The following is a 16,279-nucleotide window of genomic DNA, read 5'->3' as shown; positions in this document are numbered from 1 at the left end:
TAGAAGGGAAAGGGGGACTAATGCTAAACCCATGTCCTATGCCATGCCCTCTCTCTGTTGGTTCAGTTTCCTTTGCATCTCCTTTCCATAAAGTCGAGGTATTTTGACTTTTTTTCCCCTTGTTACAGTGGTAGTGGAGAGAGTTGAACAAGAATGTAGACCTATACCTTTGGAGAGACCATTTTCACAGGAATGTGTGTTAGACAGGCTTTAGAGAAGAGCCTTTGGGAATAGTACCTTGTGTCTTAGAGTGAAGTTTAGGAACTCAAACAGCTTAAGCTTATTATCCTCTAAAAGTACACAGGTAAGGAGACAAAGTTTGGTTAAGGATGGCACCAAGTCTAGCAAACTGAAAAGAAGAGTTGAGTGTCTGTAAGGTGTAAAATGGATGAAATCTGAGAGACATTCAAAGCAGCAAAATGGCAGTGCATTTCTAATGAAGGTTATTAATCCCTGGAATGATTTTCCATGTAATATTCTCTTCTCCCGCACCAGGTTTATGAAATCAGGACTGGGAATTTTTCTTGCAAGCGAGATGAGTTTGTGCTGAGCCTGGAGACAGAGGGTGGTGTGGCTCCTCCTGCCATGTAAGAGGACACTTCTGTGTCTGTGGCAATAGTTTCCAGTGTGATCAGCTCTTGGCYTATGCTCTAAGAGCAGAAGCCCCTTTGAATATTGATTCTGAGTACTCAGTTGGACACAGACAAGCAAATCCAGCTGCCARATCCTGGGCTTTGTCTCCTGTAAGCTGTGGTGAGGCACAGAGTGGGAGTTSCACATGAATTTACACAAGATTTCTGTTCTGTTGACATGTGCTAGCTCATTAGCAGTTAGRTCAGGTAAAATTCTGGGTTTTCAGACTGTCCTTTGCTAGGAGAGACGAGAAACTCATTCAGATCTTATCTGTACTTTTGTCAAAAAACTCCATGCTTTTTTTTCARTCTGATGTAAATTTTTAATGACACCATTTTCACTTGCTGGTGAACAAGATCTTTTGCAGACATATTGGCTGTTTCATCAATAGAAGATAATGTCAAAAATCTTTTCRGTAGTTATCTGAGATTGAGCAAATGATAAAACAGGCAAGGAAAGATTATGGGATAATGTGAAGAGGAGGTGCTAGCTAGTTCTAATTGAGCTTTTCTTTGGCAGAGGGTTATGAGGAGTAACTGTATTTTCCCGTTGTGGTACATTTCTCAGCAGAGCTGGTAGTCTCTCATACTGGAGAGCTGTGACATTTGTGCAGAAATCTGAGAACAAATACAACCTTATATCAGAACAAGGGCCAAGCTTTGGTTAAGCATGGTTGAGTCATGATGTAATCCCTGATTTGTCACTGATACAAGAAAACTCTCTGAAATGCAATCAACCATTTTAATAAAAAAACAGAGCCCTTTCCTCAAAACAGTTTATCTTAGATGCCCAATACCCTGCCCGTGACACAGTGCATCCTTTGGAAACACRAGCTTTTAAAGCAATACACCAATGCTGGACACTACTTAAATTGCTCACTTGGATTTTCATTGCATGTTCTTATAGTACTCACTGTTCCATTTTAACTCATAGTTCTTAGTTTGTCATRAATCCGATGATGTTTGGATATGTCACTGAAATTTGGCAGTATAGACATGGCTTACAAGGCCAGAAGTTGTAAACCACCAGAACACAAGTGAAAAGAAGTAGTGACAGCAAAAAAAGTGGAAGGAAACAAAAAGATAGAGGATGCAGTTTTATTTGTTGCCATTTCTTTTACTCTAGTTAATCCTGCAAGGTTAGTAGCTGTACAGAACTAATTATTGAACATGAAAGAAACTTGAAGATTGGRAGCACCATGTGACAATTTTGTTCTCATCTGTTCATCATGTCCCATTTTGTTAYCATAGAATCAGAGAATAGTTTGGGTTGGAAGGGACCTTAAGGATATCTCATTCCACCCTCTGCCACAGACAGGAACMCCTTCCACTATTCCAAGTTGTTCCAAGCCCTGTCCAATCTGGCCTTGGGCACTTCCAGGGATGGGGCAGCCACAGCTGCTCTGGGCACCCTGTGCCMGGGCCTTAGCACCCTCACAGGAAGAATTTCTTCCATAGATCTAATGGAAATTTCCCTTTTTTCAGTTTTGATGCTTGGTTTTACTCTTGCCGGTGTCCAGGGCTGACCCTTAGTCTGACTGCTCCCTTATGTGCAGGGCCTGTTTTCCATTTGAGATGTGCTTGGGCAGAGGTTGGGGCTCCCTTTAATGTACACAATTTGTTTTCATAAAGGAGAAATTTAAAATCATAAAGACTTCAGAGGAGGGAATCTGGTTCAGAATGACAGTCTGGGTCCCCAAATACACCCCTTGAAGGCTCAAAACTGTGGAATACTCCTGGAGTTTCTGAAAGCAAATTCTGGCTGCCCCAAAYGATTCAAAGGCCCTGCAATGGGTTGTGCTGCTCCATGGTGCTGCTGGATCTGACAGTGAATGAACAGCAAATAGTGCCACCAAAGCAGGACAWGTTTTTGTTGGAGGAAAGTGTGTTTTCTTGTTGAATAATTTCATGTGCCCAGGCTTGATGAGCCAGCTGACTGGCACCGGTTGCAGAGAAGCAGACTGAGTTGATTGCTTCTAACAGGARCTCTTTATGCAGCAGGAAACTCTTTGAGTAATGCTGATAATTTTGATGTAGGGCAGTCCATCAGCACCCATGGACATTGGAGCTCTAGTTTCCTTTATTCAAAGTAAAATATTACTGTTTCCAAAGAAAATGGGAAATATAACGAGTTTATATTGCTCTTTTACTTGCTCAACTGGCTTCACCTGTGAGTCCAGTGGMTTTAACTGTCTTTGTGTCACAGATAAATCAATCTGCATTATATAGGGCCTGACTTGGCATATTTTAAAAAGAATGCTAATCTGTTTATTTAAAGCACAAGTGTCAAAACAGTCACTGTGCAAGCTCTTAACAATAGCATTCCTTTTTTATGTTGAGGCAGAAAAGAAGAATCTCAGCCTAAAAACAGCAGGGGTGCAAGAGATTTTATTGGAACTTCTCAGTTTTATTGGAACTTTCCCGTTTTAGAGGAGGAGAAGCCCATAAAAGCCTTTGTATTGATGCTGTAATCCCAGAGATTTCAGTAGTTACTCCCAGTCGGATATATTAACATGGAGTWAAAATTGAGAGATTTTAGTAATTTATAGTGTAAACATAACAGAGTGGTAGTTCTAAATTATGCTATTCAGGTTTAAAATTAGTTTTACAGAAATCCATTGTGCACTGTCTGTGCCTAATGGTAATAAAGAYGCCATAGATTTTTAATCAATACGTATTCATGTCTAGAATGTTAGGCTATAATAATTTTCAAAGTTGTAGTTAACATTTTTTTCTTTATCCTCATTTACTTTGCTGAGTGAAACAGGGACTCCTACATTCTTAAAAAAAAAAAAAAAAAAAAAAAAAAAAAAAAAAAAAAAAAAAAAAAAAAAAAAGAGGTGTGACTAGAACATGCTTTTACAGGCATTGATATAAGAGCCAGTGTAGGTAAGGAAAAGGGAATTTAGACAATAGGTACCTGTTTGTCTCTGGCCAGATGCCTTAGCCAAAGTGAAATCTGTGTTTGCTCTTTAATGACGTTCAGCTGCTGAGTGGACYCAGGCACAGACTGCAACCCTGAGGTCATTTTGCATATTGAAAAGTTGTGGCTAGTTGACAGCTTGCCCATCTCTGGATTAAATGTGCAGTTGGTAGTTATTGTGTAACTGTGAGATCAGCTGTGAGATAAAATTTGCGTTTGCTTGTGATAAAAATTTCTAATCTGCACATAAATAGGACCATTTGTCAGTATTCAAACACTTCAGATTAATAGGAGAGGGGGGGAAAGGCACCATATTCTTGAAAAGAAAATAACATAAAGCAAAACAATGTCTTGATATGAGTAACATCAGCTGAATCCTTGCCACCCCTGGGGAGCAGCATTTTGTGAATACCAGGCACTCTGGAATTTGTGGATGCCGAGCTTTGCACAGCAGAAAGAGGCTATTGAAACATCCACRAATTTGCTTCTCAACTTGGTTGTTTATCTTGTATGTTTTAAATAATAAGATTATCATTCCAGGATTAGCAGAATCCGTCAGATCTCTGAAAGGGCAGCAGAGTTGGCTGAACCCCCACTGATGGAAAGGGTGAGGAATGCAGAATGTGGGAAGTATCCATCAGGAAAAAATAATGCCTCAAAAACAAGGATTTACATGAAGGAGCTACTTAGGCAACACTCAAGGTTGTAATAAATATAGAGATAGAGATAAAAACTCCAAGGAGGGGAAGGCTGAGACAGAAACTTGCAGCCCTCTAACAGCTTGGCTTCAAAGCTCAATTTCTTTACATCTCCTACCAGGTGGGTCAATGCCAAGGATGGAGGAACAGGTGGTGTTTGTCAGCTTTGCTCCATGGGCCCCAACTCAATTTCCTTCCCCTTTTCTGCTGCACTTTCCAGTCAAGAGTGTGAGACCAACCTGTACTCATCTAAATCAGTAATTAGGCTTTAATACCTGGTCTCAGGGCACTGTGGCAATTGCTGATGTCCTGATGTTTTGGAGTGGATGGGATGTACAAGCCCTGCTGCTGAGCATCCTTGTCCACCTTGGAACACTAACTTTGAACTCAGCCTCCGTTTTGGTGTGTGGGAGTTGCTGTTACGTGTTTCTAAATATGAAAACACAGTACACATTTAAAAAGAAATACATATATATTATTCATTTCTCCTAAGGGAATACTGGAATCTTTCTTTCAACTTTTAGCCACAGATWCACAGTTTCTAGTTTAAGAGGGCAGGATTTTCATGTTGTGGTTTTTTTTTTTCCTCCCACAGCCTTTCCCTTTTATGCCTTTTCCACTTAATAATTGGGTATTCTGTCCTCAGCTGAAGGATGGATGTGTGATAGCAAGTTAATTATATGGGGTTGAATGATGAATCAGGGCTATGTTTCTTGGACTGCTAAGTCTGTTTTGACGAGCATGAAAATCCAGAAACACCTAACAGAGATTGTTTCCATCCTCTGGAGTAGATTTCCTGTGTGTAAAGGAAAGCGGTGGCTGTATCAGGAGTTTCCTGTTGGTGGGTTAGTGGCGGAGCTCTAAGAAATGTGAGCTAGGATTGACTTTTGGCTGTCCATTAATTATGCTGGACAGGCAGGACTGACACGGAAACTACTTCTCCTTGCTTGACTCTAGGTTTTCTGAGCCTTTTTTAGTCCTCCATGCTTTAAAAAAAAATGCTTTAAGATAAAGAGGGATTTTGATAGTGCATTTTTTCTCTTTATCTGCATTGGAATTAGGTTTTAAGTGGGCAGTAGTCTGAGGTGGGCAAATGCCAGGAATTTCAGTGASAGAGGTGGCTGTGGGACACTAATGTAACAAAAGTAAGTGGATTAAGTCCTTAATGCCACTAGAGAAAAGAAGATTTGTGTGTCCAGCTGCCTGTGAAGACAAACAGTTTGTTAGCTGGATATGCAAAAAAGGATTGGATTTTCAAAAAAAAACAAAATGGGAGAAGGTTTTGTGACTCTGGTCAGTGCCACCTTGCAGGGATCTGTGCTGAACAAGCCCAGCAAAAGCCCAGCAGAAAGGTAAACAGCTTAAGGGAATTCATCAGAGTATTAAAGGTAGGGCTCTGCAAGCATGAAAATGGTAGAGAACGGAGGCAGGAGAACTGATGAGATTTCCAGAAGAGAGAGAGAAAGCAAAGTCAGCCCAACAAACACAAGTGAAAATAACCGCAATGATGGGGTGGCACCCTGAAAATGTACTGTTCCTTTCATGCTTCCTTTGTAASCTGGCTTGATAGTGTGTTTAGGTAGTACCTCCAGAAAATTCAGCATATTTCACATTAACAACTAAAATGCTTGTTTGGTGAAGTCATTGAAAATTATTTCCTTTTTTACAATTCCCTACTGAAAAGGAAGACATTCTTTTAAAGTCAGTGAGAGTTGACAAGAACCATATTGAATTCCTCTTGTACTCTATAACTCTAACAATAGAAGGGCTGCAAACTTCATTTTATTTTCTTCATTACTTATTATGTCCCCTTTAGAACCATTTCCTTGTTATGGTCTATCATGTAAATATTATATGGACTATTTTTAGAGTACACAGTACTATAAAACTCCAATTACTTACTTTGACAACTGTTGTGTTAGTTATTAATATGCCCTTTAAAGCTGAGAGTTCTCCTGTTTAGTCAGTGGTTTGGTGATGTTTGCTAAAAATTATATGACTGTTCATATAGCATGAAAATGCATTTAAAAAAAAAATCCTCTGCTCAAGATCATAAGCTAGTACAAGCTCCACAGAAGTCTTTTGATGGCCAGTGTTATTCATAGTTAGCTGTTAAAGACTTTATTGCGTCAGCAATGTAGAAGGATGTAAACAAGGAGGAGCATTTTTTGGAGTGGATATGTCAGATTCTTTAAGCTCGGCTCTCAAAATCACAGAGCAGCCMCTGGGGTTGGAAAGGGCCTGGAGGAGGAGTAGGTGGCACTGGACTCGTGTTCCCCAAACAGCATAACTCATTTCCCAGACAGACAATATTCCCCTTCCTTTATTTGCAATCTTAGAGTTTCCATCAGAAGGTCTGTGAACTGCAAGAAGCCTTTGTGTTCGTGTGTTTTCACTGGAAAAATGTGGTGGTGGTGCTTTAAATACTGCATGTGGGAGTGTGAGGCTTTATCAGAGGTAATGTAGACACACCTTCATGCGCCAAACCAGGTGAGATGGTACTTGAAAGGTGTACCTGGTACTTGGTACCAAGTGAGATGCTTCGTGAAAGATTGTAAAAAGAAGAATAAAGGGTTGGATGAAACAATTTAGTGTTTCTGAGGGAGACTCTGAAATTTTCAGTAGCTGTGTGGTACATTTTTATTAATAGGCCACAATGTACCTTTCATCTTCATTCAGATAAAAGTGAGCGAGGCTTTAAGAGCACAGCATTGCCATTTCCACAATCCTGACAACAGTTAACCTATTTCCTGTGCTTACCAGGCAGTGGTTTCGGCACCATCAATACCGTGCAGTTGTCATGCTGTCTTTTTACCCATCTTTTCAGCAACTGTCCAGCCATTGTTGGAAACATGTTAAATGCTCTGAGTGTGTTCATGTTGGTAAGTTTGTAGTATGCTGTGAAAATGCCTAGTTTAAGGTATTGCTTTGCATTTTCCTTTGGAAGGAGCCTGATTTCTCCATTTCCTGTGTAGGTGTTCTCTATATTTTGCCTGCGAAGTTCCCTCTCACTTCCTCCATACTCAGACACATTATATTGGTAGTTTAGGAGCTTTTCTTTGATTTGGTTTCCCCTAAATGCACGAGCCCATGAGYTGATATAGGTGGAGCCAAAGTCAGCATAGGCAAACTGCCGACACCTGTGTCCTCATTTTGCCATTGCAGATTTGCATTTGCCATCAAAGTGCATGTTGTGTTTCCTTGTCCACACGACTCCTCACATGTGCATGGTGGTTGGTCAACCAAAATAGAATTGGTATCATGATGAAAAACAAGCAAACTCCTAACGTGTGTCAGTGTGTTTGCCCTGACTTCCCATTTGGGCTGGAAGTCTGGTCATAAGGCAGTTAATGAGCTTTCCAAGTGATTGTATCTCATGTACCCAAGCATTCTTTAGTCTCTCACCCTACCTGAGAGTGAAGTGTTTGATTCTGATTGCTAGAACCCCCCTGATCGCTGCGGGAGTTATCGGCGGCCTCTTCATCATCGTCATCATGGGCCTGACATTCGCTGTGTACGTTCGGCGCAAAAGCATCAAGAAGAAGAGAGCACTGCGGAGGTTCCTGGAGACTGAGGTGAGCCCGGGCGCTTCTGATACTGTATTTCATTAAACCAAGATAACTTCCAAGAGCTTAACCAGTTGAAATTCACAATTCTACTGGCAAAAACGTGTAGTAGAGCTGTGACCATTTCATCCTGCTCTTTGAAGTGTCAGTAGTGGAAGGGGCGATCTAGGAAGAATATTTAAATATAACATTAAATGTATATCTATCAGCTTCTGCAAAGGTGGTTACTACCATCTACTCAGTCTTATATTTGAGACCCTTTGCAAATTATAGTATTTTTGAATTAGGGTGCCCCTTTGTAAGAGAGTAAAGCTTGGAGATGCTGTTATCTAGTGACTCTTTGATAAGGCTTTAATAACAGTGCTGTTTTCTGTTCCAAAGGTTCTGCTCCCAATCATCTCCACTGTAGAGCCTGGRAGTAAATGATTTATGCATCCCCACTCTGTTTGCACAAGTATCTTCATGTTTGGCTAGAATTTGTGTTGCTTATTAAATASTGTTCAGCAGTATAGAAAGCCTAACAACACTCAGTGCCTTTAGGTGAATAAATCTTGCCATTGTATTAGCCTCTACTTAAACATAAAGTATTTTAAGCAGGTAGTCCTCATTGGCTTTGGCTTTGAAGTCCAGATCTCATTCTCTGTTTGGTCAGATAAAAGCTGTGGCTGGCAATARTCCTGAAGGGCCAGGGCCTCCTACTGAATGTGTGGGGAAGCTGCTGTCTTGGCTGAGAAACTGAAGATTAAATCAGGAGAATTYTGAAATAAACACACAAGCACTTAGCTTTAGTTGAAGTCTCTCTTTCTAGATGGAGGCTRTAACAGGACTTACCCTTTCTGTAGATCATTCTCCACAAAACTCTACAAGCTTGGTTTTGGACCTCCACAACAYATCTCCACCTCTACCTGCCATTCCTGTGTTGGCAGGAACTGTGGTACAGAACCTCTTTTTATCCCTCGCAGACTGAAAATACAGACATGTGCTGCCAGTGTGCCTAATACCTTTTGCAGTAAACATTTTTTTCATGGTATAAATACTGGACATTTAAAGTTGAAAGGAGGAAAGGAAATCACTCTAAAATAAAGTGCAGTTTGCAGATTATTTCTGTGATAACCCAACTTGTTGCCATTCAGTTTTGCTATGTTTTGTTACCCCATTAACTTCCAGATACAGGTTATTTTTACCTGAAGAAAATGAATTACTCTGGTCAACTAATTAAGTAGTTCATCATGCTCAAAGAGCCATTGAAGTAGTTCTCAAACTGCAGAGCATGGTGCATTTAGCCTTGTAAACAGGCAGCTTTGAAATCTGCAGTGGTTTCAAACCAATTTTAGTAGGAGGGGCACTGAATTATTTTCCTCATCCTGGTAAGGAACGGAATGTTTTTTATTGTTTAGAATATTGTCTTCTTCATGTGTTTTAAATTTATTTTTAAAGTAGTGGTGTTTTTTTATGGCAGAGATTGTATGAGATCTGAGAGCATTTTTAACTGAATGTGCCATTGTGGCTCATTTACAAAGTTTCTTGGGACATCTTGAGCAAATTGTTTAATTGCAGTAAATTAGCGACTGCTATAAATTAGTTGTCTGCTCTAAGGTATTTTCTCCCTAAGCTGTCCTCCTGTGTGGTAAAACAGAAGTTCAGAAAAATTGTCCCTTCTTCAAAACAGAAYAAGAATGTGATGAGCCATTTAGTCCAAGCTATTAAAAAGAAATATGGCGAACTTAAAAGACACTAAAATGGGCAAAAATCGGATGTGGTACACTGATAATAAGTGCTATATTTCTGTCATGTAGAAAATATTTATACTGCCTCCATTATCAAAAATCCTTGGATGTGTTACTCTGACACCAATTCAATTTCCAGTTCATAATTCCATCACAMAATTTGTGGTGGCAATTATTACGTGTTTGAGTGAAGACTTCCTTTATCAGGTCTCTAGGATTCATGGTGTTGCACATTTGCTTTTGAAGATGAAAAATCCCTCCAAGAGTTGGCAGGGCAGTTGTCAATAGACCCCCACCACAGTCTTGCTCCAGTATTTAGTTTGGCTGGTTGTTCTCAGTTTGAACTCCTGATGAATCTTCACATTCAGCAGCATTTGAGAAAGCTGGATTTTTTTTCACAGCTCGTGGAGCCCCTGACCCCGAGCGGCACRGCGCCCAACCAAGCACAGCTCCGCATCCTGAAGGAAACAGAGCTGAAGCGAGTCAAGGTTCTCGGCTCCGGAGCCTTTGGAACGGTGTACAAGGTGAGAGTCTTCCCCACRCACCCTCGTTTAAATTTGGAGCAGGTTTGACCTTCTGCTCTTACATAAGAGCAGGACGCTGTTGGAAGGCTGGATAAATGTTGTCTTTCATTTCACAAGTGTGTCTTGTAAAAGAAGTAAGACCTAGTAAAGCAGTGTCATTACCTRAAATGTAACACTTCTTGTTTCTTCCATTTTGTGGTGGTTTTGCTAGGTTCAGGTTTCAGTGCTGGGGGAAAACCACAAAATGGCTCCTCTGAGAAGGTTCTGGAAGTCTTCTTCATCATTTCCAGCAAAAGGAGCCCTGCTCCCTGTGTTTTAGGGCCAATCTCTGATAGCTCCTGGGGTGATGGACAAGCTGCGGGCCAAGCCTGKGCCAATTAGAGATCCCCACTCTAGGTTACACTTCTATGATGACATATGGTCTCATATTTAAGAAGAATTTAAAACAAGTTTCCAGCTGCCATTAGCTTTTAGCCTTAGTCTGCAGTCCCCCCTGCACAGGACAGGACAGGACGGAGGGGGAGCCTCCGTTTTGACCATCATAGAGCATAAAATCTTTCTCTCAATTCCTTATCCTATCTGAAAGCCATAAATCTTTGTGTTAATTAGGGTTTTGCTCTCCCCTCTGCCTCTCCTGGGGGTGGGGGCAAGCATCATGGGTGCCTTGGTGTTCAGCCAGGTTCAAACCATGACATTTAAATAGAAAAGATGAGTTATATCAGTGCACCCTTAATAATTGGGATGAGAGAGCAGAACCTACAATGGAAGAAGTACTTCTATTAAAGATGGATTTTTTTTTTAGGATCTGTTGGCTGTGTCCAAATCTCAGGCCATGAAGTAGGGCTTAATGGRCAAGTCAAATCAATTCCCAAACCCTTTGGGAGCAGCCCAAACCTGCCAAATCAAGGTGGTAGGTCAGAGCACCTGCATTTATCCTCAAAGTGAGGAGGAAAGGGAGGAACCACAGACCAGGTCACTATAGCTGCAAGGTCATGGGAACAGATAAATGAAWAACCAGTTTGAATATACTTAGATGATAATAAAGTGATAGAGATGGATGCCATGAGGTTGACAAAMACACAGCAATAGTCAAGAAGGATGGAAAAGTCACACACTTTGTGAATTTTAATTTTAAATTTCCTTTTTAGCCACCTAAGTTTTTGATTCCAGGTATTAATAATTAGACAAAGAGCCCCTAAATGTTTCACKCTAAATATATTGTTCTCAGGATGTTCTGCTCCTGCATGATGTTATGACCTGGTGACAATCAGTTTTGAGAGTTTAGTGATAGCTTCAAATATGAGCATCAGAATCCAGACTTAAAATTCAGGTTTTTGTTTAATTTTATCCAAATCGGTTATCAGAATTTTAGCTGAGTCAGTAGAAAAAGTGCATCATTGCCATGCTGTCATGGCTCTTTAAAAAAACCCTGTTGTGCACAAGAAAATCARGGATGTTCATTGATACAAAATGTTTCATTTTACATCACAGTTTACTTTTGTTGTAAGATGTTTTATGGGATTTATGTTATTTTATACCTTTGTGTGTTCTCAGTTCTGAGTCTCATAACTGATCTGCATAATGTGGCAGAATGTGTCAAAAAGAAGTGTAACCCTGAATCRAGGCTTTCTGATTGTTGTTTTATTACTCTTCTGTCACCTTTTCTTCTATTTCTAGGGTATCTGGGTGCCTGAGGGAGAAACAGTAAAGATCCCTGTGGCCATTAAGATCCTTAATGAGACCACTGGTCCAAAAGCCAACGTGGAGTTTATGGATGTAAGTAAGACAAAATCAGTGTCTTTGGGTTTTGGTAGGGGTGGTGTCTTCCTGTAGCCCACAAAGGTTGTAAAGAGAAATTCCTGCCACTTTTCTTTCCTTATATTTAAATTGCAGAAGGAGGCTTGTACACAGGACCTGGCTGGGTTTTCCACTGCATGTGCCCCRAGATACTTAGAGTTTTCTTATAAATTGTTTTTCCATCAGTCTAAGTCTAAAACTCCTCTGTTTCAWGGGCCAGGTACTGTATCTTTCTGTGGCAGAAAAGCCATGGAAGAGAGAGAAAGAGTTGCAAGGGAGCATCTTACCACGCATGCAGGTCTGTACTGGTGCAGAACCCACARGAACAGAAATTCTGCTCAGTTCTCCCCCACTTTGGTGTTCTGAGAGTCTGAGACCTAGCAGCAGCAGCAAAACATAACAGGGAAAGAGGGGAAATTAAAATACAATGGATTTAAAAACCCTTTTGCTTTACTAATCTGAAATAAGAGGTCGAGATGGTWATTTTCTTGAATATTCTATGATCACAGAGGCTTTGTGTTCAGTTTTTAGCTCTGTGTCAAGATCGAGGCTCACTGACATTGTGAACATCCGTATCTTATTCAGTGACAATTTTTTGAGAAGTCATAGAAATTTGTACTCTTTTTGTACATCCCTCTTGTGAACTTGAAAATTGCATAGGACTTCTAAGTCTTACAGATCTCTTCAGTGYATAGGCCTAATTTGTTAGCATTAATGGGACTGTAAGCCACAGGGAGAATGTACTCCCATTATATAGTCTATTCCTCCTCCATCTAGAAGTGAACAGAAATGTGCAATTTTGGATTTATCTGTTCCGGATGGCTCTTTCATGGGTRAGTTCTTAGACAATTGAAGGAAGGCTGTGTAGAGAAAGGGATTTCCTGTGCTTTTGACAGAGCATTGCACATTTATGTTGGTTAGATCTTTTCCACTAACACTCTATCATTCTGTGTTTTTATTACATTCAATAATCATTTTGCACAAATAACAAATTAAAAGAACATTTTTGGCCCTTTTTTTAAGGAATTAACTGCTCTAAAGAGATAACAAATATTAGGTATTTTTGCTTAATGGACAAAGAGTGTTGCTAGTAACAAAGGTGCTCAAAGAGGAGAGGTGGGGTCCAGTGAAGTGGATGTCAGATTCCAGACGAAAGGTGAGGGAACTGAGCAACTTGCACCAGCTCAGGATCTGACCCCTGATCTGATAGAGAAATAATAGTACTATCTCCTCCTCTGTTWGTGATTAACCTTGAAGCAAAGAAAGCATAAGGTCCTTGGTAAAAGTCTGGGGTTTCRTAGCTCAGATTAGGTCAGTTTAGTTCACTGGACCATAATTCCCCATCATGTTTGCATCAGAACATCTGATAAATGGCTCAAAAATTTAGAAGGACTTTTCAGAACTCTGGAGATTTTGACTGTACAGTTACCCTAGGAAAGGTTTCTGTTTCTCTTTAAATTAACAGTTTTTCATGAGTCTCTGATCGAGCAGTAGCAAGGTGAGAAAAAAGTTAAAGTTGTTTTTAGTTCTTGAGGTTAAAAATAACCCGTAGGTTGTCTTTAATCATAATAAAAATAATTAGACTTCATCATTAGTTGATACAAGTGGCAATAAGAGGAAATAATATGTTTCCTATCAATGCTGCTTTTGATATATGTGCAGTGGTTTGTAATCCTTTTCTGTTCTTCATTGATGATGATTAAATTTCATTGTGAAATAATTGCTCATCTAATTATACAGAAGTTCTTGCCACCCTTACCTTCTAAACCAGTTGTTTAGTTTCTGAAATRATACATTTTTAAAGAGAATGACCTAAGCTTTGTTTATGGTTTTAATGTGACTATTCCTCCCTCTACCAAAAAAGACATAGTTTTAAATGTTAAAAAAATTTAGGCCAAAATCTAAATTATGAGAGAAAACCTAAATATCTTTCACTGAAGTRTAAGTTAGAGTAAAAAAATGTGCTTTCCTCATTCTAATTCCAAGACTTTAGTCAATATAGCTRTCCTGATAAAACTGGATACTGTTTACTGATCTTATTTTGCGAGGAAAATTTAAATGTCCATCTGAAAGCAAAATGCATCACTTGTACTTTAGTAAAAAGAATATCATGAATAATGATTGTTGGTTAAAAGCACGTATCAGATTTTTAGAGATATATAGGTGGCAAAATGCCATTATGAACATGCTGGGGTTAATTCTTTYTGAAATAAGGGTCTGACATGTTGGTACTGAATTGGAAGAGGACGTTAGTGGGAAGGTGTCATTATATGTCACACCCTTGGTTTTGATTTTTTGTCCTTGTCAAGTACAAGCGTGGTTTGTTTTTTTTTTGTCAGCAGTTACTTCTTCCTGGATGGGGAATGTCCTTGTACTTGTTTGTAAAAGTTAGCCTTCCTTTTAGAAAGGCTCTGGGAAATGGAAAGCCTTTGGTCAACAGCAGTTTGTGTGCAGAGGGAGTACTTGGGGCACATCAGTGGCCACAGAAATAGCTGGTGCAGATGCTAGTGGCACTGCCCACAGATCTGATGAAAACTTCTAATGTTGGCAGAATGTGAATCTAAAAGTGCTCTGTGAGCTCCTGAAATTGCTGAAGGAGTAAAGAACAACGATTTGGCTCCTGGGCTGTCATTTCAGCAGCCTGAAGTCCTGCTAATGGAGCASTAATGACTGTAATGATATAATGCCTGATGTCAACCCTGCTCTGGCCAACCACCTCCCCTCAGAGGATGATGAATTGGCCATCATCCAAAAGCACAGCCCTTATTTAGGATTTTTCTCGAGGAATCCCCAGCAGARTCTATTTTCCACTCTTTTTCCACCCATTCCCAGCTAGCCCTTTCCCTTTTCTCCCTGTGTTCATCCCTAGTTTTTATCACTGCAGTAGRTCTGTGTCTGCTACAGCAATACAAGCTGGAGTCTGCAGAGTAACTTAGACCAGACTGCTTGGGAGGCCTTCTGTGGATTTATTTTGACCACAACAGGTCTCTGTTATTGTTTAATAAAATGTAGGTTTGCCTTATTTCCCCACATATTTCTTGATGCATGTTTTGTCTGGGGTAATTTCAGAGTCTAAAGGACTTTCCCCTCGGCATGCTTATGTGTTTAAGTTGGGGGGCATMGTTTCTGCTCTGGCTGTTCACACTTCCTTATCCCCAAAAAGGTGCTGGAATTTCAATTCAGAATATAAGTGCTCTTGCTATTGCTCTGCCTGCAAGTCTGTCTGGGATGGAGTCACCAGCAAGGCACAGGGTCATCAGGAGGGAGCTCTRTGCTGCTCCTCACCCTAAAGCTGGTCACAGAATTTATGAGTTTTGTGGAAGGAAGAGAAACTAATAGTGAGGAAAAAAGGGAGATGTGCAGCTAAGAGGCAGCTTGACGGTATAACAAGGACTTACAATTTCACTTGGGAAAACAATTTCACCTCCTCAGCCTCAATTTATTTGACTGTTATGATTGTCTGATAGGTCAAGTTGACCATTGGCCTGGTCAGATGGTTTAACATCAACCCAGATACTCAACTGACAATGTAATAAATAAATAAATAAATAAATAAAGTCATGCTTCAGTTGGAGAGCATAGCAAACAGCCTTTGAGGCCAAAAACATACTTTAAAACCTTGTCATGGGGAAACAGGCAGTTGGTGAGGGCCTTTCCTCTAAGCTTGATGTTTCCAGGAAGTAATCCTGTGAGCTGTGGTTGTGTCCAGGATTTTGATCCAGTTGCAAATTTAATCTGTCCTCTCTGAGCTTAAATGCTCCATTATCTGTTAGAATATAATTAGAGGCTGCAAGCACAAGTCAGCATACACAGAGTTCCTTGGGAGTCCCTGAGCTCATTGAGATGAAGACAGTTTGACTGATGGTGGTCAGCTGATATTGGGCCAGAAGCTAATAATAGAAGGCAGCGCTGCTTAGCTAGGTGAGAAAGTTAACTTGGGAAAAATTAAACTGAAGGCTTTGGGATTTATGGTTGGAAATAAATTTCCCATTCTCATTTGTTTCCTGGTAAGAGAGCTTCAGAGGCAGTTGGTTTCTTTTATGGTTTTATAATTAAGATCTAGGGGTTTCCTGGCTTGGGCTGTGCTYGCTGCAATTGCTGCTGTCTGCAGTGGCAGCACTTGGAGTGAGAGAGGACATTTGTCACGCCAAGTGCAGAGGTGGGAAGTGACAGTGACCTCCACCAGACRGGCAGCAAGCAATTAAGGCTGCATGTAGGAGACTGACACCCACATGTTTTATTTATGTCTGGCCTAATGAACTAAATTAATAAATTACTCAGATGTGCTGCAGAAACAGCTTTTTCTAAATTGTAAGCYTGTCTTCCAGTAAAGACAAGTCCTCAGCTTGAGGATATCAATATCAAACTTACCTTCAGAGGATTGAAGACAAAAGAATTATATAGCTGACTAG

The 16,279-nt window shown here is 40.2% G+C and overlaps 1 protein-coding gene across 1 annotated transcript in view; it reads left to right on the top strand.

Moving 5' to 3' along the window:
• The window catches only part of ERBB4 (erb-b2 receptor tyrosine kinase 4), a 525,799-nt gene that overhangs the window by 422,185 nt on the left and 87,335 nt on the right, over window positions 1–16,279 (top strand). Inside the window, exons 17-19 of the mRNA XM_057389869.1 lie at window positions 7,696–7,828; window positions 9,948–10,070; window positions 11,748–11,846. Coding sequence (XP_057245852.1) covers window positions 7,696–7,828; window positions 9,948–10,070; window positions 11,748–11,846 — 355 coding nt within the window. The remainder of the gene's footprint in view (window positions 1–7,695; window positions 7,829–9,947; window positions 10,071–11,747; window positions 11,847–16,279) is intronic.

Source organism: Malurus melanocephalus, unplaced genomic scaffold (assembly GCF_030028575.1).
Source record: "Malurus melanocephalus ecotype Western Australia unplaced genomic scaffold, MMel_1.1 scaffold_20, whole genome shotgun sequence".
NCBI classification, from domain to species: domain Eukaryota; kingdom Metazoa; phylum Chordata; class Aves; order Passeriformes; family Maluridae; genus Malurus; species Malurus melanocephalus.
The sequence above is the reverse complement of the archived record's forward strand: the minus strand, read 5'-3'. Positions and strand labels throughout refer to the sequence as shown.